The sequence below is a fragment of the Homarus americanus genome, unplaced genomic scaffold (genome assembly GCF_018991925.1).
Source record: "Homarus americanus isolate GMGI-L3 unplaced genomic scaffold, GMGI_Hamer_2.0 scaffold32583, whole genome shotgun sequence".
NCBI lineage: Eukaryota > Metazoa > Arthropoda > Malacostraca > Decapoda > Nephropidae > Homarus > Homarus americanus.
The window spans coordinates 14,017,313-14,042,071 of NW_024713129.1; the positions used below are offsets into that span (position 1 = coordinate 14,017,313).

At 39.3% G+C, this 24,759-nt stretch overlaps 2 protein-coding genes across 5 annotated transcripts; one reads left to right on the plus strand and one right to left on the minus strand.

Annotated features, from left to right (window-relative positions):
• Nucleotides 1-1,357: 1,357 nt before the first annotated feature.
• Nucleotides 1,358-16,670, minus strand: LOC121867840 (uncharacterized aarF domain-containing protein kinase 5-like). Of its 3 annotated transcripts, none has more exons than XM_042367979.1 (13): nt 16,544-16,670; nt 15,851-16,101; nt 15,539-15,680; nt 15,233-15,316; nt 14,971-15,105; nt 14,085-14,243; nt 13,364-13,495; nt 12,835-13,000; nt 12,006-12,176; nt 7,746-7,926; nt 4,363-4,530; nt 3,868-4,010; nt 1,358-2,785 (listed from the first exon to the last, which is right to left on the minus strand). In XM_042367979.1, exons 2-12 carry the CDS (start codon nt 16,090-16,092, stop codon nt 3,890-3,892), a joined length of 1,701 nt encoding a protein of 566 aa, XP_042223913.1. In that variant the 5' UTR covers nt 16,093-16,101; nt 16,544-16,670; the 3' UTR covers nt 1,358-2,785; nt 3,868-3,889. The 3 variants fall into 3 exon arrangements, with proteins under 3 accessions (XP_042223913.1, XP_042223896.1, XP_042223905.1); XM_042367962.1 differs by lacking the exon at nt 7,746-7,926 and adding an exon at nt 9,046-9,289; XM_042367971.1 differs by lacking the exon at nt 7,746-7,926 and adding an exon at nt 10,590-10,824.
• A 699-nt stretch (nt 16,671-17,369) lies between these two features.
• LOC121867862 (nuclear transcription factor Y subunit gamma-like) lies at nt 17,370-24,759 on the plus strand. 2 transcript variants are annotated; one of them, XM_042367997.1, is made up of 8 exons: nt 17,370-17,523; nt 17,886-17,996; nt 19,249-19,434; nt 20,030-20,161; nt 21,088-21,243; nt 22,027-22,200; nt 23,336-23,485; nt 24,124-24,759. In XM_042367997.1, the coding sequence occupies exons 2-8, from the start codon at nt 17,886-17,888 to the stop codon at nt 24,172-24,174; spliced, it is 960 nt and encodes a 319-aa protein (XP_042223931.1). In that variant the 5' UTR covers nt 17,370-17,523; the 3' UTR covers nt 24,175-24,759. The 2 variants fall into 2 exon arrangements, with proteins under 2 accessions (XP_042223931.1, XP_042223924.1); XM_042367990.1 differs by having other exon boundaries at nt 23,330-23,485; nt 24,124-24,758.

The following is a 24,759-nucleotide window of genomic DNA, read 5'->3' on the forward strand; positions in this document are numbered from 1 at the left end:
AGCGGGGTCTTGGTGGTGTCGCCGCGCCCTACACTGCTCCGTCTCTTTGCCATTATTAACCAGAAACTTAAACTTTGTGGGAATCATGGGAGAAACTTTATAAAGCTCATAGTGAGAACCTAAAACTTTTGGCTCAAACTGTTGTGTTTATGAGTGTCAGGGCTGCACGTCAACTCTCATTAGTGGAGAAGCAGTTGTTGGGTCACTGAGGCAGGTGACAAGTGAAACTGTTGCAGCCTTGAGTGTACTACAGTTCACATACTCTCCTCATTAATAATTCAACTCTCCACTTGTAAACAAAGATGGCTGATTTAATTCCTACCGGATGAAATTTCTAACTGGCATTAAATACTTCATCTATATATGCTATAGTCACATAGGGAATGACTCGCCAAAATATAACCCTCCCTCCCTAATGTTCCACTCATTCCCAAGGTAGAAGAAATCTCTCCTAGATTTGGGGAAGGAGTCAGGTGCCCCTGATGGCTTTATATTCAACCTAATCCCTAAATAATATGGTACAATGCATTAAGATCTGATCTATACCCATTAACCTTATGAGTGAACTTAAAGCTTATACAAACTTCAATATGAAGTAAAAATTCTGTTAACAAACCCACTCCAAAAAAATAAAGAAAAAGTTCTCAGCTAGTGGTATATTCTTTTGTTAATGGAGAGACCCGAGAGAAGCCACCCCTTCCCTTCCTAACAGCCAACATTTACCACTTGTCATCACCAGTGGCTCACATCTGCACGACAAAGATAAACTCATCAGTTATTGTGTAGTAACAAACAACTTTTACAACTTCACATTTCAAATACAAATTTCAGAGTTTTATCCAGGTTATCAGTAAACATTTGGGATATGACATAACCTACAGTTTGTGTCTGCTGAAGATAAAGTTGACGTAATGAAGCAGTGTAAGGTCGGGCAACACCACAACTTACTGTAGAAAGAACAGGAACAATTTACCCCTTGCTGTGCAAACTATGTGTTCGGAATGTATAACAATCATGTTGTAGTCTAATCAAAAATGTTATTTGTAATAATGTTGCAAGAGAGAGTACCTTTTGTTGTCATCTCTAGCGAAATATTTTTCTACTTACTTTTTCATAGCTACAACTTTCTAGCGCTGCGTGATTTCTTTGGATTTCTGAAGGAGGTACAGTACTATACCCACGTGTGCAACTGTGTGTGGTGAGTGTTACTCGACAATAAACAAGTGGAAATCCATCACTAGTGCTTAATTATCCCATTATTAGCTGTATTGGGTGTTCCTTCTGCTACCAGACGAGATGGGTGGAGACCGAGATGTGACAAAGACTGTACAGTGTATCAGGAAGTAGAAATTGAATATACAGTAAGTCCTCTTTATTTCATTGTGTTCCATAGTGCTTATTATTCCATTATTTTGTTCACTAGTGCTAATTATTCTATAACTTTGTTCCATAGTGCTAATTATTCCATTATTTTGTGTTCCTGCCACTGTCAGAAGATGAGGCGGAGCGGAGAATGTATTTACAACAAGTAATCATCCCAATTCTTACACTGTACGAACATCATCTGTTGCTGTTCCGGTACCATGAGAAAATATGCCGGGCTACAGGTGAGAAATACTGTAATTGAAATATTAGTCACTTGGTCCCTAGGTAAGTTATATTACAGGTATAGTATGGTAAGTCACCTGTATCTCAGAGCACATGGATATTACATGTACTGTAATCACGGTGATATTGATAATACATTATTTTAGATCTTGTTGTAAAAGTAGTTATAGTTATCGGTCTGCTTACAGTAATAATACAGTAGTTTAGTTCTTGTAGCTACTGTAACAACAATACAATATAGAACTTCAACACCAGGGAAAAAGAAAGCCATTTATGTATTGCAAATATCAATACAATATGGATTTACTTATTATAAAAAATTAACAAGAAGACATTAACAGTATTATAGCTGCTGGCCCTGAGAATAAGTGTTCATCGAACAGTACAGTATATATAATAACTATAGTAAGTATATAAGTCACAGTCTTATAATAACCCCAGTACCCACTATATGGTATTAAACTCCCAACTCGTGTCTAATTCTTAACACCAGCATCTGATGTACCAAGTAAAAATGCCATCCACATGTCTAGCCAAGGTACCAAATAGACACCCCATACTCTAGCTAATGTACCTAGTAGAAATGCCATTCTCTAGCTAAGGTACCAAATAGACACCCCATACTCTAGCTAATGTACCTAGTAGAAATGCCATTCTCTAGCTAAGGTACCAAATAGACACCCCATCCACGTTGCAATCAAGTTCGAGGACAAGCTACTAGATTTACACCAACTATGACCAATATTAATTATTATTTACAAATTATTTCTTATCATTTAATAGCATACAAAATAGTTTCTAGGGTATTACTAAAGCTTCCACTTGCTCGATTTCCCGGTAATGCTCTCAATGAAGACTTATTACACAGCACACACGCTCCCAGCTATACACATACCCCCCCCCCCACCCCCCAAGTCAAGTTGCTGCGTGTTTTGGGAGATGTGGCAACTCTGTGGATTGCTCATCTAGTGTCCTTAGTCTGGCTCCTAATGGGAGATTCCTTAGGGCCATTTGGGGAGCTTTAATACCATGTAAACAAATACAGAGTTGCAATACCTCACAAAAAGAACCAGCCAATTTTAACAGGTATAAATGCTGGTGGACCATACATGACCAGCCACTTGTAGTGTTGAGTGACGATATCTTGTCGAAAGTCACTTAAGAGATGTTGTTCTTCCTGTAGTGAAAAATAGGTTTGAAGACACTTAACAGGCAAAATCATCCATAGATGTAGTAAAGTAATTAGAGAATCCAACTGCTATTGTATTTTCCATGAACATTTTACAGCAAATACAATTGTTCTCTAAGCAATACACTGGGCCAAAAATGAACTAACTTAAACAAGGACTGACTCGTAGAAACCCATACAAATTTGCGTATGTTCCTTTATGCTCCTGTGATCTGTCCTTGATGTCTATTACCTATTGGTGTACTGGTTACAAATTATAGAACAAAAGATAAGTTTACTGTCACTATAATTCACCAGTATAATCACTCACAGTACAGGTAGTTTAGAATGAAAAAAAAAGGAACGTTGTAAGACTAAATGAAGTTTTTGTACAGGGTGTCTCATAGGCTGTGCAACATACTGTACAGGGTGTCTCATAGGCTGTGCAACATACTGTACAGGGTGTCTCATAGGCTGTGCAACATACTGTACAGGGTGTCTCATAGGCTGTGCAACATACTGTACAGGGTGTCTCATAGGCTGTGCAACATACTGTACAGGGTGTCTCATAGGCTGTGCAACATACTGTACAGGGTGTCTCATAGGCTGTGCAACATACTGTACAGGGTGTCTCATAGGCTGTGCAACATACTGTACAGGGTGTCTCATAGGCTGTGCAACATACTGTACAGGGTGTCTCATAGGCTGTGCAACATACTGTACAGGGTGTCTCATACACAAATAATAAATGAGGTCAAATCTAAATCTGATTTTCATAAATAAACAAATTCGGAAGCATTACATGAATTTACGGCCAATGCAGGGAGGAAAAACACATTATATATACATATATATATATATATTGTATACTAGTAAAACGTTAGTTTAAGTTTGATTAGGTTTTCCCAAGTTAGGTTAGGTGTGGCTAGTTTAAGTTAGGTTAAGTCAGGTTAGATTAGGTTATGTTTGGTCAGGTGAGGTCAGCAGCCATTTTAGGGTCATGACAGGTTGGGCCCCTGTAGGACTGGGACTTGCAAGAACAATCAATCTCAATCCCACCAAATTTACACATCTAGTGTCGTCAAACTTACCAAACTATAACCACTGCTACCTTCAGTACGCCACTCCACCTCTCGACACGGCTTGTTCTATTTGTGCCATGTCTGGTGCACGACCCAAGAGATACATCAAGTAGAGGATTTTCTTCAGCATCCACATCTTTACAGCTTCTTTCCTGTGTGAGTAAGAATAAGTTTGAGGCTGTTGCACTGGGTTCATCCCAAAGAAAGGTTTATCACGTACTGTGGTCTAGATGTAACCAACACCTTGCTACCTTCTTCACCTGTCATCTTCGTCCTCACCTCTCCTCCCTCACTTCACCTCCTCTACCCCTGCTTCTTCAGCCCTCCATCTGCTTGTTCTTCTCCAGTTTTCATTGTGACTGTTACCCATCATCCTTATTCTAAATAATTTCTGCCTCACAGTCATCAGTCACCTCATTACTCACACTATCACCTCATTACTCACACTATCACCTCATTACTCACACTATCACCTCATTACTCACACTATCGCCTCATACTCACTTGAGGGAATAGTCAAAGTAGAACTGCTCCCAACGTCCTTGCATCCTCTGCCTGAAGGTGGCATCAGGAGAGACAAACGCTCCTCTGGTCGCCGACCGAGCCATCAGCGTATATCTGTCAACGATGTTGCCGTGTTCCCTCGTGACGGCGCGGATCGTGTTTACATTCCTATTATGGGGGAGAGAAGAGAGTAATACCCCTTTCTGTTGTGACAATAAAAGAATATGCAAAGTACCGTAAGCTTTTTTTTATGTTGAGGGTAAATAATTGATGAATCAAATACCTTAAGTTTTATTTTTTAGTTTTATAGCCTTATATTTTGTGAGGATAAATGAGTAATGCATAAAATACAGAACTCTAATACTGAAACTGCATAATGTAGGTACAGTACTGTACCCACAAGTCTTACAGAGTCCAACTACCCTCTGGCCTTTCTCAAAAATCTTGCTGTCAAATATGAAATTATGTCTGACCAGTCTGTCAAACCTAACATAATAAAGGCAAGCTTAACCCTACATTGACAACCCAATACAGGAAAGCTTAACCCATAGCACATTAACAACCCAATACAGGAAAGTTTAACCCATAGCACATTAACACAATACAGGAAAACTTAACCCATAGCACATTAACACAATACAGGAAAGCTTAACCCATAGCACCTAACCAAAGAATACATTGCTAAACTTAACCTAATGGAACCTAACCTAACCCAACTTAATATAGGTAAGCTTAACCCAATGCAAATTACCCTAACTCATCAGGTTAGGTTAGCAGGAAGGCATTTAATTTGACCTCTTCACTATGGCATTTACTTGGCTAATGACATGCAATTTTATTCTACACAGAGACCCCCCCCCCTATACACAAGGGGTTAATTACCAGGTGAAATATACTACCTAATCTTCAGGTAATAATCTTACCCCATAACTATAATCAGAAAAAAGTTAAACAATCATATTTACTTTTGTTTCAACACCTACTACACACTGTACAGTCAGGGACAAAAGCTCACTCCCTGTTGTGAAACTGAGTCAAGGGAACGAGTCTCTGAACTGACTTACCCTGACTGTTTCATCTCATTTGGGGTCGATGCTGCTTTATTTTGAACAGGAGTGAACTTTTGACCCCCAACTATACATCGCATTTGAACAAATAATTAACTTTTCTTCCTGACAAAAAACTTTTAAAGTTTGTTCAGAAAGTTGACTGTTACTTTTAAAAAATCCATTACTGTACTAACAAACATTATTAATACACAAACAAAGGAGACATTAATACAAAGAGAAGTAAAGGTGTTATGTAGAAAGAGATATTATTTTATGAAGGATTATAAACTACAGAGCACATCCTTAACCCAAGTAAACAGAAGCAAAGATGTAAGGTTAGAGTTTGTGACGACTGACAAACGAGAGAATTTATTTGTTTATTGTTTTGAAAATTATCTGACTGAGTCTAACATACTGTAGCCTAATATATCCTTACCTAGTCTAACCTAATATAACTAACCTAGTCTAATCTAACCTACTCTTAAGCTAATCTATCAAATCCTAACCTAAACTCACATCCCATATACACTACAGTACTAGATCAATATTAATGTACTGTATCTTACTCCTAACTACCTGTATTCCTATTTGATTCCTTCATAGATCCTCCTGTAATGTAATTCTATATTTGTGCTGCACAGTCATAGGTTCACACAGGTACGCTCCAGTCATACAGGTAGAGTCCACGCCACTTCTAAGCCACACAGACTGGCGGCCTTGAAATTCCTTACCGGTAACTTGGCTGGATCTATCCCTCCTTCCCCCGCAGGGCCCCCACCTCCCACAAACCAGGGAATTAATCGGAGGTCAGCCAAGGTGTAAAATCAACGCTCGCCACCGAACACCTCAGTATGGATAGGTTTTATGAACAGAAAGAAAATACAGGTACACAAGACACTACTAATGAGACACAAATTTCGTCAGGTAACCTAATCTAATCTAACCTTAACCTAACAAAACATTAACCAAACCTAAGAAACACCTGTACACAACAAACAAACAATTAATTAGGACAATACATCCCAGACACAAACAAAAACTTTCTCACACTCACTGCATAAACTCGTGAGAAAATACTGTCCTTACACCTAACGAGTAATCGGCACCCGATTTTTTTTATTTATATACTGTAGATTCGGCTTCAGGGATGGTACAGCCTTAAATAGGCCTAAACTAAGACGCCTAAAGGTTAATATATTCCTTGGATATTATAGAGCCAATGTCATTAGTTGTTATTGTGAAAGATATATATATATATATATATAATAAAGCAAGATGATTGCTAATGTGATCCAAGCTTCCCAACTTGATTTATGAATTGTACTTCGGTGTGTGTGTGTGTGTGCAGGGCTGAATGGAATCGACCTCCTCTTGCTGTGACTCGAACAAAGGGACATCAGTATCCACTTCAATATGTGTTAAGGAGATTCTCCCTCCGACCCATACACAATCTTCATGTGGGATACTACAATGAGTGAGAGAGATCCTCCTCAACCTCATGACCATCTACACAGAGGATCTCGCCTTTAAGAGCCAACCAATCCATGAACCTCTATTGTGCTGTAGTTGAGAATCCAGTGAGTTCTGATGGACAGACCAATTGTGTACGACATAACAACACGATCAATCTCCACTCCGATGGGCTAATCAAATCCACTCTAACCTAACTCTAGTCTAACTCCACCTAACTTAATGTAACTTAGTCCAACGAAACCCAAGCTTGCCTAACTTAGCCTCTGTGAAAATTAAACGGTACTAACTTGGACACACTCAGATGCACACACACAACATCAAGAGACCACTTCTACCTTCACTTCCTTTAACATGTCATCTTATATAACAAAAAAAACTATCAAACATACGTGTGTGTGTGTGTGTGTGTGTGTGTGTGTGTGTGTGCATATTAAGGGAAGACTTCAAACACAAAAGCATCCAAAAGGTACACAAACATGGACAATTAAATGTAAACCTTTAATGATTTAAGAAGAAACTTTTCTTTCCCACTTCAATCATACCTATTTTTTCCAAACTTTTTTTTTTCCGCCCTAAAACTACTGAAAATGATCATGGCATCACAGCACAGGTTGACATAAATTAGCTATACCCAAATACAGGAGGTAGTGGCCATACAATACTTATGCAGGGGAGACAACAACATCAGGTGTGTGTAAAGGCGGGTGTCCAAAACTTGTAGGACCACTACTTCAAAATCTCAATCCAGCTCCTTCCCTCCTCTCTCGGACTCACAAACATACATGCAAATAGCAAACCATTAAAGTCAATAAAAGAGACCACCAAAAAACTCGCATCATTGTCCCGCCAAACGTTACCTACCGTATAATCAACAACATTTCCCGTGGTATCTCTCGCAGCGTCCTGTTAATCTGATCGAACCTGTTGGCTGCCATCTCCCGCATGTACTCTAAGTCCTCGGAACTCACTACGTGTTTTACCAACTTGAAACTTTTGCTCAGAACCGGATGCTGCATGAGCATTTCCGCAAAAAGCAAGTAGTCTGCAAGTCAATGGAAATGAATTGCGCTTATTATTATGTCCAGTGAGTGTGAATAGCTGTGTTGCTTCAGCTAATCATCAACAACAAGCTAATCTACTAACACTCCCCCCTCAAGGATTATACCCCAGACCTAACCCTCACACACAGAATAGTACAGTAATCTCTCCCTCATAACAAATACTTTACATTCATAAGTGTGTATAGCATTATCTCTACCACACTCGGCTTAAGTCCTGCTCATACACCAAGACATTACCCACATGGTGTACAAGTCTCACACAAAACTACAAAAAAAATAATTAAAGTCCTCGTAAATAAACTTTACAGTATTGTATCTTTTCTCATGTATGATACTTGGCTTATTGAAACAATATACATGTATATCTAAGCATTCACAATGATGTCAATTAATTCATAAGAAAATACACAAATTTTTTTCATCTCTTTAAGATATAATCTTCGACACCACCGATAATCTTTACTTGAATTTACTGTACGGGCAAATGTATATCTCACATAAACGGATCAAAGGAACTACTCAGGTTTTCACATGGCATCCTTGATCATGAAGATGCTTGCCTGAGTCAACCCAAGATGGCTACCAGCATTAACCCAAGATGGCGACAAAAATCAACCCAAGATTGCAACCTGAATAAACCCAAGATGGCTACCTGAATTCCAGAGAAGGAAGAGCCCAACTATCAGCAACAAGACCTCGACCCAACCAAACGTGAAACTTTACCCACAGAGAGGCACCTTCAACGAAACAACCTTCTGGTTTTCAATAAGTATACATAAATGGTGATACAAAGAGCCACCATCTGTGACAGACCTGTATTAACATTCTCTTTACCTGAAGTATGAGGCCGAACGAAGAGGTTATATAGAGTAAAACCTCCATATAACAGACGTTCCCCTCCTTATAGTCTGTTAAATAGAGGTTTACAATGTCTCCAGCTCTGTGTTTGTGTTGATTCTGTCCGAGTGTTTTCTGCCCTGCCGTGATTTTTCCCCGGAACTATGATATAAGCACACCAATGGACAATTCGCACAATAACAAACCATGCACTCTATAAATACACTAAATAATCAATTCTCCATTACATCCAGATACAATACCTAAATATCAGCATGAGCGTGCTAGGAATCGCCTTGAAGACCTCGAGAACACGATCGTGAACATCCAAGATTTCTCTCCGTAATTCACTCTTCTGCTCTTCTGGTAGTTTATTGAAGTCGGCGCGCGTCATAAAGTTCGGGCCTTTGTCGTTAAAAAATAGATCAAACACATCATGGACAAAGCCCTCGGCAGGTGGCACGTAGCGCTGAGAGAGAGATATGCAAAACAAGCGGTAGTCCGAGGCTGAAACAGACCACAGATGGGTAATGTCAATCACGACTTCAGATGAAAAATTACATACCAAAAAGAATTAAATTTCACCCGTGGAGAAGTGACACCAACGAGGTCCTGTAAAGTGTTAAACGAAGTACTGTAATGATAAGCAGATTAATTTCCCCCCTATTAAGTAATGTCATGGGGGAGAGGGGAGGGGGTTTGGCTCGGCATAAATAAAATCTTCCAACAGCCTCAAGCCACCCTGAGATTTCCAATACTGTGGCCAGACTATAATTGGTTTTCTTGGTGCTGGGCATTTCACAGACACTCACTGCAGGTTTTGAAGGCACGATGTTTGGGTGTATAATCCTGTACTGTATATCGTCCAAAGTACTGTTGTTACACATCAGCGGACATCATCATCATAATGAAACACAAGCAAAGCTAAACAAATACTGTCCCTAATGCATCAGCAACACAGTAATGAACCAAACAAGGTGACTAAGAGCAAGGATCCCCTGTGTACAGTATTGAGGATGCAACAGTAAACATTTCCAAGTTGTGTGACTTCCGGCAGACGACCAAGATCAATGGTTTCCTTATGTGTTCTTCTTTACCCCTACGATCAAATTCCTCGTGAGTTTGATTCTCTCCAAGTATAGTATATCAACCTACACTACAGTATATCAAACTACACTACAGTACATCAACCTACACTGCAGTATATCAACCTACACTACAGTATATCAACCTACACTACAGTACATCACCCTATATGTGTTGAGTAAATTGTGATGAGTGATACGAGAGTTTGACATTTAAAGTGTACAGTACAACGTGGAGAGCTGCCACCTGGTAATCACGACTAACCCACGTAGTATGAATTTGACAGTAATGATTATGCTTGTTGACTGATGATGATTCATGATAAAAAATGAGGATGATGACAGATATTGTAACATGATGCAAATGATAAAAAATATATTAATTCAGTAACTCAAGAAGAAAACAAAAGTACCAGTGGCTGTCTACCTCTCCACCCATCAGCCTATCTGTCCTGCCCACACAGCCTTTGTTACGGAACAGAGGAAGGTTAAAACATAGGTTAGCAGACCTCACACAAGTCTTCATTAAGTACAGAAGCAAGTGAACTCTATCTTAGCACCAGATACTGAAGACGAGGATATTTACGAACTAGAAAAAGACCCAAACAGAGAGAACAGAGTTTACATCTCGGCTACAGATGGAGAGGAAGCCACCAACAGGAGATGAGAGAACACATGGAAGGAGTATCATGCCAAACAAGGAGTTCTAGCGTCGTGTTCACCGCAGTACGAGGAAGAGCTCGGTTGGAAGATTTTCAAATGATCCTTGTATCTTCTCCCGCGCTTCCTCCATGCGCTTTTGCATTTTTTCTCTATCCTCTTTCTTCATTTTCTTCCAATCACTTCGGTTAAACTGTTTGGGTCCACTGGCTCCAAAGAACTCATTTTCGGACTTGTCCATCCCAGAGATAGGCACGTAACGCTGTGCCACCATCATGCAGAAGAACCGATAACCATCTGTCATGTGCATGTACTGTATTATTAACAAGTGTTCACAGCAAGAGATGATAACATGTAAGCCTTCACTATTATTAACAACAGTATGAGATGATAACATGTAAGCCTTCACTATTATTAACAACAGTATGAGATAACATGTAAGCCTTCACTATTATTAACAACAGTATGAGATAACATGTAAGCCTTCACTATTATTAACAACAGTATGAGATAACATGTAAGCCTTCACTATTATTAACAACAGTATGGGATGATAACATGTGTAGCTGAGGTCAACACAAAGTACCCTGCAAGAGGACTGATAAATGTCGTCACCAATAACGCCTGAAATACAATAAATTAAACATAACAACTAACAACTTTACCCATAAGATTAAAAACAAAATTATTAAATCAATACCCATAATTCTTAAATCCTAACAACCTCGTTCAAAGTCTGGTTCACCCCCTGCGAAAGTCACTAAATACTATTCAGTGACTATCAAGAGGCAGTTAACTTGAGGTGATGTTAGAATGTGGATGACATATACCCAAGTTGACAATCTAAATAAAAAAGTAATATTGTACCCCAGGTCTTTGTCTCAGATAGGAGGTCTTGACCTTAGTCTTAACACAGAGAAGACATAAAGACTTAAAAGTTAAATATCTAAATCTGACGTCAAAACAACAACAATAAAAACACTCGTATAGGATACCATAACAACACCGTCCCCAACAACCTCATCAGCAATGCCCTCTAGTGATGACTGTCTGTAACACATATGAAATACACACAGCACAAACATACAAGAAGACAGTTAAAAATGCTTAAGAGTTATGGTTCTGGGTGTTAAGATCACAAGGTCCTCAAAGGGATTTGCTGGCATTCAATTACTGTGATAAGGACTGTTGCCAGGATCATGTGACTACTGAGGGTGGAGTGAATAAAGTACATTGATGGGCTCATCTGTTGAGATACCTGAAGTGGATAATGTCTTCCGGGTCACCAAGAATTAAAAAATTTACAAATAATGCTGGAATGGTCAAATACTGTGGTTAATTGATGTCTGTAGTTTTATAAAAGGAAACATATTTTAATAATGACATTTTTTCCTGGGACTCACATTTATTTTCATCTAACTTGCCTCTTGAAATAAACATAATATTTCTCTAAAGCAACTTGTAAACCCAACACTCACCTGTCACACCCAGCTGAGAAGAATTTTCCTTCATTTTTTCATGATCTCCCAAGACGATGGCCTTCCAGAGACGACACAGAGGCTGTCTCACTGAGGTAGGGAGGTTCTGGTACAGCCCGTGGTCCAATATAACTATTTCCGCTCCACCACGAGGACTCCGGCGTATCAGAACTGCAAAGGTCAGTGATATATTACCTGAGACTTTTACTGTGTAGGGTCAATCATGCAGTGTCTTAAGAGAATAAATATGAGCTCTGTAGTTGTCTAATGTTTGTAAAAAAAAAAATTTAAAAAGAAAATATATACTCTAGATTCTTGTCATTTTTCTCTCTCAAATAAATATAAAGATAGAAGGAAATACATATATAGAGTGAAGAATTGCCCAGGTGTTATTTCAGATGTCACTGGCTGCTGTCAACACTCCTTTTAATTCAGCTGATCATTCTACTGACCAAGTGGTGGAGTGGTAAATAACAATGTCATAAACTACATTCCTACAGCACTAAATTTCATGGTCTGGCAGGAACACAGACTATGGCAAGGAACAGATTATAGCGGGGACACAGACTATGGCAAGGACCAGATTATAGCGGGAACACAGACTATGGCAAGGACCAGATTATAGCGGGGACACAGACTATGGCAAGGACCAGATTATAGCGGGGACACAGACTATGGCAAGGACCAGATTATAGCGGGGACACAGACTATGGCAAGGACCAGATTATAGCGGGGACACAGACTATGGCAAGGACCAGATTATAGCGGGGACACAGACTATGGCAAGGACCAGATTATAGCAGGGGACATTACAAACACACTAACTAACCATTCCCCGGGTGTGGGTCAGCGTGTACAAAGCCAGTGTGGAAAATCTGTTCGGCAAATGCGTTGATGAGCTTCTCGTCTACATCTTCAAGGCTCATCCCGTCTTTCTTTATGTTGACAACATCATTGACTTTGTGCCCGTGGATAAACTCAGCTGTTAGAACTCTCTGCAAAAAATAATAATAATAGTACACTAATAATAATACCAGATAGCTATAACATGACACTAAAATTAGATCATGCTTCCATCTACAGTACAGACACAAAAAAAAATTCTTGGCTCTCTTAAACAAGTTTCTTCCATGTACTGCCTTTAAAAACCTCAAAGATGTGATGACGAACAGTATAGAACAGTCTTACTTGGGTACACCTTGCTACACCTTACTACAGTAAACAAGTCAGTCAGTCTTGGGTACACCTTACTACAGTAAACAAGTCAGTCAGTCTTGGGTACACCTTGCTACAGTATACAAGTCAGTCAGTGTTGAGTACACCTTGCTACAGTATACAAAAGTCAGTTTTGCACTCACTTTACTACACAGGTCCCAGTGAACTTTTGGTACATAGACAAAGGAAAAATTTGAGAGGTCCTTCGCACAGCGCTCACTGTTGTGGCCTTCATTGATGAAGTCCAACTCTTGTTCCAGTGTGCCCTTCAGGTCCTGCAGTGATAACAACAGTGCTCTTATAGTGAGGACAAAAAGCATAAATACCGGTGATTTTTGTGCTGCTTAGTGGACAAAATGCGTAAATAACAGTGAATTCTGTGCTGCTCACAATAAACTGACCAAAGACAGTAATCTATACGTACGTCCAGAAAAAAATAAACTCATATGAACAAACCTAAAAAAGGCAAATGAACTTTTAAGGGATAGTTCTAAATCTTTCATAATAACAGGATGTGTTGTTGAAGTGATCCATCAGCCTCAGGTAGTCTTAAGCACAATGTAAATGCTTCTTCTATTCGTCAAAAAAAAAAGTTTTATTCTCGTGGATTTACTATTACCGATTAGTAACTAAGCCTTAGCAAAAGACCCAACTGGAAATAAGCACAGCTGGCCATACTATTTTTGGTGCTACTAAAGCGTGTAATCTATAAAGATATCTTTAGTCTAACCAAACCTAAATATCTTGTTGACTGCACACTAAAGTACCACCCTATATTTTTTCAGAAAATGTTATTAAGTACACTAGTCTTCCCTGTCCTGCAATAAACATGATATAATAAAGAAAAGTCTCTCCCAGTAGTACCTTCATGACCCACTTGAGGGCAAACTTGGGGTGCATCAGCTGTATAAACTCCAAGATCAACTCTATGGTGGCTATGTCCCCCTTGAAGCGGTCTTGGAGATCAATGTATTGCACCTTCACCGCCACCTCGTCCCCGCCGTGCGTTGTGGCCCGGAACACCTGCAGAAGACATTATGAGCGTTAGTGATGTTAATAACTTGGCACCGACCCCACGCACACCAGACACTCACTCACACATCAGCCACAACAACAAACAGTAATTGCCTACAACACCCAGCTTCTCTTTGATCCAGGTTATAGCCAAACACCTGTAAGTTCTGACATAACCAACATCAAAGTAAAGGATGGTTGGGTGAATGGTAAAAATAATTTTACAGGATTATGAAAAGATTTTAATGCACTGAGGGAAATTGTCCATTTGGTCATAAGTTACAACAGAGAGGAACAACATGTTATGCCATTTACAGGTAAGGGATAATGTTAATAGTAATCATTCTGAACATTTATTGTAACTTCTACATTATGTATACACTAATAATTAAAGAAAATAATAAATACAAAAATTTCAGTGTACAGTAACTTTCTGATCATTTTGTATTTATATAAAAATTTTCAATGAATTCTATTTGTTGGGGACAATGGAAAGGCCATTGTCAAGTGTGTGTATATACAAACCTTAATGTAGCTATTTATTTATCTTATTTTACTTATTTATTGTTTCACCATTTACCAGCTTACTAGCCATTCAGGCGGTTGAGATGTTCTTTATTACTTTGATATAACTTCATTGTCCGGTGTTATTAAAGGAGAAAACCAGCAGTGTTTGATGGCGTCCCAGGCCAGAGACTCTCGTGTTACCTCTGTACCACCAACCAAAATGCCTCACCTGTGCTAAACTCGCTGCAGCAATTGGTTCATCATCAAACTTGGCAAACATTGCTTTGTGTGAGCGTCCAAAGTCTTCCTGGAACAAGGTGCCTATCTCATCCCAGCTACGATTAAGGCACCTGTCTTGTAGAGCCTGAAAGAAACACCTCAATAGATTTCTCGCAGTGGACATAAAACATTGATGATGATGATACACACATACATACACTATACTGTTCATATCATACACACACAGAAGGAGTTAGGTGGAAGGAACTCACCCTGAGCACGTTGACATACTCCTTGGGCAGGATGTGGTTCATTGACACCAAACCTTGACCAAGCTTCACATAAAGTCCTCCATTCTGTTGAACCAATACACAGGGTTAGTCTAGTCTCTATACTGTCACAATATTAAGTCAACTCACACCATCACGATAATGTATCACCTTTCTATCAAACACCTGACACTGACCATCAAGCCTAACAGACTGAACTAATGTCTACAACACCTAAATAACCTACTGTACTTCCACAACACTTAAAAACATTACCACGTGCAGTATGACAACACTCTACACCAGCACCTTCAGGCAGGCATCTAGTATCCGTTCAGCAGAGCGTTGGTGAGTCCCGGACATTGCCTCTTCATACATGTCGCTGGCGTCGTCCAGGCCGTATGTCGACCACTGGTAGTCTAGTGATATGGTCACACCCACCCACAGAGTCCTGAAGCAAAAGGATTAATGTTACTCGACCACCGACGATTGACCTGACCAGAGGTGATGAGGGTAAGGTCAAATATACTGTACTGGGGGGGGGATGTAAATAATGGCATCCCTATAGTGAAGGGGTTAATTATGTACAGGGTATAATAATCTGCCAAGAATTTTATATACCTGAAGAATCGACCAATACCCTCGAAGGTGACTCTGGTCTGCCTCTTGGTGACGTCATCGCTCATAAGGTAGTACACTCCTCCGGCCGCCGGCACCGTCAACGCCACACCACCGAGGCTCTTCCCGATGAAGGCCAGAACGCGTCTTTTCTTCCTCGGTGCAACTGGAGCGTCGGTACAGTATTTTCTGGCGGCATTCTGGACCGTCAGCCGCAGTGGACGCAAGGAACGAACAGCATACATGATGACTACCTGGAATAGTTGGGGTCTCGTCAACACAACGGCGCTACAGTATACAAATTATCAACAGCACCAAATAAATCTTTTTATTTAGTTTTATTTTAATATTTAACCATTCAGGTGTTTATTAAGAACTAGATCAGGAAATGTGAGAAGGGGTATAAAGATAACCTCATCTAATCACTTAAACTAACCTAATCACCTATAATCATTTAACATAACCTAATCATCTAACGTTACTTAATCATTATACATTATCCTCCTCGCCACTAATCACCTATTGACCATTAGACAGTTGGCTATTACACCCTGACCAGTACTGCTCCAGAAGACAGCCTCAAAATATAATACAAATAACACAACTATCACCATACACTCGTCCATACATTAAACCTCAGCCTCTCATTATTATCTACAGTAACAGGGACATATCTAACCACATATAATGTCATACCTTAGTTAACAGGGTATTGTAGTGGTCATCTCGACATGTGTGGGTCAGGAGGTAACCTTGAGCCTTCAGTCCCCTCACCCCACACAATGTTACAGAAGTTACTGGGCAATGTTACAGAACTACCGGGAACTGGATAGCTATATACTGATATTATCGATAAGACAAATTAATTAAACCCTACAAATTTAATAAAACTAAATTATAATTAATATAAAACTATTTTAAAACTATATATTAATATTATATTTATATTATATATTTAAAGATTAAAATTGTAGCCTTGTTCGGTAAATTATCCAACATTAATCATCTTTTACCTAATGTTGTGATGATGCAATAGGACTTTTTTTATTTAAATTTATTCAACACGATTTACAAGTACATGATAATAATAATAATAATAATAATAGTAATAATAATAATAATAAAAATAATAAAAATAATAATAATGAGGCAGTGTAGTAGATAGATACATATATAGACAGCAAGATAGATAGATAGACTATTATTTCATCTATGCGACAAGTAATATCCATAAGGTAATAAAATACAGAATGACAATAAAATAAAAGTATCCTTAAATATTATTATAAAAGGTATTATCAGTTTCTCTAAGATTATCATTGTATATATTTTAAGGTCGTATCTCTCTATCTAAGCGACAGGTAATAGCCATAAAAATTAATCATCAAGTTTAAAATATTAATTAAATCAAATTAAATATATTCATGGATTTTTTTATAGTTATTATTATCATTATTATTTGTTATTGATGATATTTTTTACAGTTTTAAGTCGGTATTTATTTAACAAGGGGAACACAACACGGCGGCCATCTTGGATCATCTGTTTACAAGCGGTGAGGGAGACGATGATGATGGAGTCTAGTGTGTGTCTCTCTTAATTGATCCCCTCACCTCTACCAGCTGGAGGACGACGCTCTCACCTTCTCTGACTGGCCTTTACATCCTTCTGAAGAGGTTAGTAGTGTCTTGTTAGGGAAGGTGATTGAAGTGTTGTAAGATGTGTTTATTAATGTCCGTCAGTATTGTTCTCTCTTGGTCTAGTAACATAAACACAATTCTCATCATATGAAAACCAGATTAACAGTGATTTTACTCGTCCATTATGTAAGAATTTTTGTTGTAATGGCTTATAATATAGGTTAGGTTAGGTTAGGTTCAACTAGTGGGTTTTTTGTGTGTTCTAACCCCACATTTTCCCTAGACTAGACTAGAGTGGTCTGGTCACGACAGCTACCTGATAAAATTTCTCTATAGTAAATTAAATTTTCTTATGAAAATGTCACTTGCACAACGTTTACAGTCTCGTTTGTTTACAGATGTCGGGTGACGGTCAGTTGGATGGGGGTCAGCAGGCAATGACTGAAGCGCAGCAGAGCCTTAACAGCTTCTGGCCTAAGGTCACGGATGAGATACGTCAACTCACGCAGGTTCGTCCTCACACATCAATTTCAGTTTGGTATTAGCTGACTTCATTCCCCAAATAGTGTTAGGGTGGTTAATCTTCAGGTGAAATAAGCCAGGGTGGAGATTCTTCAGGTGATCCAAAATTCCTACTGGGTGTATATCACAAGAGGTTTAAAGTAAGTAACTAGGAACAGTTGAGTTTACTAAAGGTAAAATGGTATATACTGTAATACTGTTGATGATGTATCAGGAATCAGTGAGACATTAAACAGAGGCTGGCTTGTTGTACACATTATGATGGAGGAGGAACGTGTAGGTGAAGATGGTGGTGGTTCCTGCAACATCCTCTTTATGTTGTAGTACTGATGACTTGCTAGTAACACTTACAGGAATTTCAGTGATAAATGTTTTGGGGTAAGAAGTACAAAACCTTAAAAACTCTTGATCATCAGTCAATACTGATCTTGTTTAAGGCTTTAGCCATAGCAGTGAAAAAAGGTAAAATTGGGTTCCATAGGCATGACTGACCATTAGGAACAGTGTGGATACAACACACTGTATACTAGGCCTTTGATAGTCAAGGAGGCAGTGTAGCTGGTACTGCACTCAACTGCCTTCACTTTCCATTTACAGCTGGGGGAACTGGGGGTGTCCAATGTTGGGAAGACATTACTTCACAACACTCTTGAATATTTGTACCATAAATAATGATATTGACAGGTTGAGTGTTGGAATGACACTGGTACAGTATATTATGTCCCTAGATGCCATATTGATGCATTCTTTGCACACCTGCTTTCATTGGTAATAAAAACCATTTTCAGTATACTGTACTAGCTTTGTACCCTCAGTCATCACCACCATCATGTTGTGTGGTGTCTTGCAGCCTCTCTCATCTAATTATTTGCTAGGAAGTACGCAACCTCTCCCCTCGGGGTGTAGGCTTAGAATGACACGGGGAGAGGTTGTGAGATATGACCTCTGAGATAATAACATGGGGAGGGAGGCTACTGGGTGAAGAGCAGCCATACCATCAGGTAATTGTGACTAACCCACAGAGTGTGGAGAATGATTATGATGATGATATGGAAGGCTGCATAGCTTCAAACATAGGTTGGATGGATATATGAGCAATAGGGGTTGGGTGTAAATGGGACTGCCCAATATGGGCCAATAGGCCCACTGCAGTTTCCTCCATTCTTATGTTCTTATGTGTTCCTTGGTGTGTGACACTGTTATATATACAGTATATATAATTTTGAGTGGTACTGGCAGAGTGACCTACGACAACAAGAGCTGCCATTAGCACGGATAAAGAGAATAATGAAGTTGGACGATGACGTGAAGATGATCAGTGCAGAGGCACCCGTCTTGTTTAGCAAAGCTGCGGAAATATTTATAACAGAGCTCACCCTCAGAGCGTGGATACACACGGAAGACAACAAACGTAGGACGTTACAGGTATGTTTACTTTTTTAATGTTCGTCCGTCATAAACAAGTGATGATATATTTTTACATCATCGGTACATATGTGTTGTTGAGTTGGTCAATTGCATTCTTGCTAAGGTCATATTACTTACTATACACAGTACAATATAAACATTTTTAACCCTATACATGCACATGCAGGTTCCAAAAACTGCATCATGTCGACTGTGAACCCTTGATACTTCATCTTAGATAGTTGAATACTGTACCATCAAGCTTGAAAGGTTCAATTGTACCATGGTGGAATTTTCTGTCATTGTGACTTCTTGTTATTGTTAGAAAGTTAAGTTGTGGGAAGTGACAGTAACATGAATTAGTAGATTAATCACCTTGTGGTTATAAGATATATAAGTTTATATAGTACAGTACTGTACTGTATAGCTGTGGATGTGTAGGGCAAGGAGACTGGCGCACAGATAAACATTTAGATGTACAGTAGATAGGTTGAGATGTGAGTGTATAGAGAGCAGTGTTTAGTGGCCCAGTGGGTGAAGGTAGCTTTAGAGATAACCTCTCATACATCGGCTAGGTTTATATCATAGAATCTCTTTCATTTTCCTTCTTCAGAGAAATGACATAGCCATGGCGATTACCAAATATGACCAGTTTGACTTCCTGATTGACATTGTACCCAGAGATGAGCTGAAGCCCACCAAGAGCCGGGAAGACACTGCCCGCACCGGGATTCCTGCTGATCAGGTACAGGTCTCCACGTGGTCAACTGTCAAATGCCTTTCAAGTCTTCAGATAAAGAGTACACCTTTCTCTCCTTCCCTAGGTGTTTCTTTTGTTGTTGTCTGGCCGTAAATATAACCTCAGTCACCCCTCTGCCTGGCATAAACCCAATCAATATGTCATTAATATCCACTCTGTCTCATCAACATCTCCGTCACTCTTTCCACAACTCTCATACCCAGATCTAACAGCTTCAGGCCCCTGTAGTTTCCACACTCAAATACATCGGCTTTACCTTTGTAATTATACATGTATTTAGTCACACTCATCAGCCAGTCGACACATCATCATCTTACGGCCATTTTCCACGCTTGTATAGGTTAGCCGTGATTACCTGGTGGCAGCTTTCCATGCTGCATAATCTTTTGCAGCCTCTCTCATCAGGTCATTTCTTACACTCTCCATGTCATTCTTGGTCTACCCCGGCTCTCCTCCCATCTCCTCCACATTTGGTCTCGGCCATTCACCCCACACTCCCAAACCATCTCGACCTGCCGCTATGCTGAACTTTATTAGTACATACATGTAATAAAAGTTTGTATGCAATATATTTCACTCTTGAGACCACATCTTCAAGCTAAGAGCACAATTTTCCATACTTTATATTATATTCTTCAGTACAATATAAATAGTCTGCCTATTGTTTCCAAACTTCAGAGCTGAATAAAATCGTCTGGTGTTAGCCAAATAAATTATCAAAGGTGGTGTCTCGTAGTGAAAGAGTTTGTGAAAATAGTAATCTACTAACCCCTTATGTATGGGGTCACCTCTTTTCTGATTAATATCATCTAGCATTGGCCAAATAAAGTATAAAATAGTGACGTCTCCATCGTGAAGGGGTTATTATATTTTAGTGACCACAAAATGACTAAGATGCTTTTCGTCTTCAGCACTACTTCCAAATTGCACAGCACTACCAGACTGTGCTGCAGCAGTCCACAGCAAACAGTAGCAACACCAACTCACAAAACTCGGTGCAGCCGACTTCTTTACAGCCCCAGACCATACAGATACTTCATACTGGAGGACAGACATCTTCAATACAGGTCAGTATATGGCTGATATAGTGTATAGTTACCATATTAGTTCACTGTCATTCACACTTGTTCAGTACAAGTCAAGAATAGTAGTACAGTATTGTGTTGAGTGATGGGAGTGGAAGACGCCAGAGCCGGATAAACAATTCTACATTCCTCACCCGAGTGTTAGCGACCCGAAAATTCTTCTGTAATTAGTCATATCTTGTTCATTTTATAATATTGTTAATGAGGATGTGACTTATGATAGTACTGAAGGCTTTGTTGGTGTCTGTTGCAACAAGAACTATGATGTTTGGGAGGGGAGGGAGGGAGGGTGCCACTCTCCAGGGTGAATTCTTTGTTGGGTAGAGAGATTATGAGGCAAGGTGTTGGTGTTGTGAGGGAGGTAAAGGAGTGTGTGCGTTGATATTTTTTTAAGTACGAGTCTCTTGAGTATCTTATAGAGATGTATATTGTGTGCACATGGGATGAGGGCAATAGGTCTATCCTTTTTGAAGATAGATCGTTGGGGGTTAATTGATATTAGGATAAGTATAGTGATATTTATCGTAGGGGTGGAAATTCTTCAGATGGTCCTTATATTTCATGTAAATAGAGATGTTTTTGTACCTATTTTAAACACTGGTGTTGGGTCCTTGGTGCCTGGGGTTATGTAATTTGTTGTTCAAAATTTTTGTTGTAGGATGTTGTGAGTGCAGGAGAAGACGTACATGATAGAGATGTTTAAATAATTTGATGGAGTGTAAAGTGTTGAGGTTATTGTGCACAGCTGTTGCTATGTTCCCACAGACAGCGGGGACCAACGTAGCATCAACAACACAGACCCAACCGGCGCCACAAATCATCCAGCTACAACCTCAGGCTCAACAGAGTCAGGCGGCACAAACGCAGCAGACTGCCAGCGGCGGCATACAAATAATTCAGCAGATTATTGGACCTGATGGACAAGTTCAACAAATTCCTGTAAGTCAGATGAACATTTCATTTAATCTATGTTTGTAACGTTGTTCACACTAAGAAACTCTGTGTTTTAATACCTTACAGCACCTCCATTATCAGTAGAGGAAATTATTACCCTTATCATTACATCTTTATGAAAAGTCATTTTCGTTCAGTAACTTTAAAATGTTTTTTGGGTCAAAATATAAATGTAGTACAGTACAGTACACAATTTCATATTATGACTTCAGTAAAAAGCTGTGTACTGTACTGTAGTTCACTAAACAATACTTTGAAATAAGGGTAATTTGTGTTCAGTTTATTTTGTAATTTCCTTTTTTAATGTTTGTCTTATGAATTATGGATACTTACATGAACACTTCTTGTTGGGTACAGTAACCTTATTTTTAATTCATTCATGATCAACAATAATAGTGCATTACGAGTGTAAGAATTAGCCTACATGAATGATGGAAATCTTGGTTTTGTGAAGGCAGCTTGGTATAATTCTGGCCATGAAGAGATACGTACAGTACATTATACATATTTTTCAGTAATTGAATGAGATGACGAAAATTAGAGAAAATGACCCCTTCACTACAGGACACCACTTTTAATATTTTATTTGGCTAACACCTGATTATTTTAATACACAGGGACTCCTTATACACATGAGGTTAATGTGGTTGACTCCTCCTCCTCCTCCTCCTCATCCTTCTTTTTTCATTCATTTTTCTTCTTATATTTTGGACTACCTCCTACAGTGCATCTCTGGTAGAAGCTGCAGAATTGGGTCGATCGGCAAAATGGCTTTATCGGACCGTCATTCCCCCCGATTAGTCCTATAAAGTGAGGTCTTACTTTTATTTACAGTACACACACACAACAATGGTATGTACAGGTTGTTTCACAGAGATCACGTGTAATTCTTGCTTTACTAGAGAGCAACATTATCCTCACTTGTGGGAGACCTCATACATCAACAAGTGAGGACAGTGTAGTGAGAACAATGTGCCAATATAACACAAACAATCACACAATTGGCACAAAAATCTGTAAGGCAACTTGTATGAATTTTTCTGAGACAATTTTTTTTTTCCTTTGTATATACTGTAATGAACAGACGTCACTGATCCATCCTTGTTTGTGTCAGATCCAGTTGACGCCACAGCAGCTGCAGATGATTAAGTTGCAAATGTCAGGTGCCACCCAGCAGCCAATAATCATCCAGACGGCGCCCATACAAGCAGTGACGCAGCAGGCACAGGCTGTCGTCACCACCCAACCTCAGATTATTCAGCTTCAACAGGTGAGTACAGTACCGAGAGGAGTATTATTGAGGGGAGTATTAACTGAAGTGAGTACCAAGAAGAGTACTAAATGAGATGAGTACTGTATTGGGTTGAGTACTATCGAGGTGAGTATTAACTGAAGTGAGTACTAAATGAGATGAGTACTATCGAGGTGAGTACCAAAAAGAGTATTAGGCAAGGTGAGAAATCGCAACCCTACTATATACTGCATACATAGCTATATAGTAGAGTTGCAATTGTTCATGATTTATTCGTCGTGTTTGATTCATTGCGAGTACCTGCATTACTCCCTTTGCTTTTAATATTTGCCAGTCAGTGTGATACATAGCAAGATGGGTGCAGTTTCACCCAGCCCCTGCCAGATGGGGTATATTCTTAAGATGTTGTGTTGGGCAGTAAAGGATGTGTCTAACTGCCGTTACTGTCTACTTTTCCATATACTGTATCTCAATTATTTGCTGTTTCTGGTTATAACTGGCATCTGTTTACCCATTGGTCTCAGTCACCTCAGGAGTCGATGCAGTTACAACGTATAAATTCCCTTAAAACACTACAACATGTGTTAATTTAAAATCAGTTTGACACATTTGGGCTGTGTATTTGTTGGTTTTACAGCATTGTGTTATGTTTACAGAGTGGAGGTCAGCCAGTCTACATCACACAGAGTCAAGCCCAGCAGCAGTAGAGGTAGAAACTTTTTGTTGTCAAGTCCACCATTTGTCACCTTCACTGAAACAAGATTTCAACTTTATAGTAAAGAGAAAGGACTGAGAAGGAAGCTCATTTATTACCAAGTGGCCTTCAAGTTTGTGAAAATGATATAGGTATGGAGGACGTAAGGAATTATCATCATACAGTACAGTACTTGGTGACTGATTGTCTCAGTTAGCTGGTCAGGACTCCCAGCCCATGAGATGCAGGTTCACTTCTATGGGTGGGCAGGATATACTGGTGTTATTATACTGTGTTGTGTTAAGCTGGTCCAGGTAAGATAGGTTGTCCGGAGAGTCACTACTCTACAAAGCATGGGAAAAGGTGTTGAATATGTTAGCTTTAGCTCACACACTTGAGTGGTTCAGAAAAAACGAAGGGTTAGTTCTGTGTCTTGACTGAAACACATAAAAGAGCTGTGCACTCACTAGTTGTGGGCAACTACAGGTACTCCTCGACTTATGACCACCCGGACATACAACCGCCGCAGTCGTACAAATTTTTTTTCAAGTTACGAAATTTTCGAGTCCCGACGTTAGTGATCGCGCTGTGTACTGAC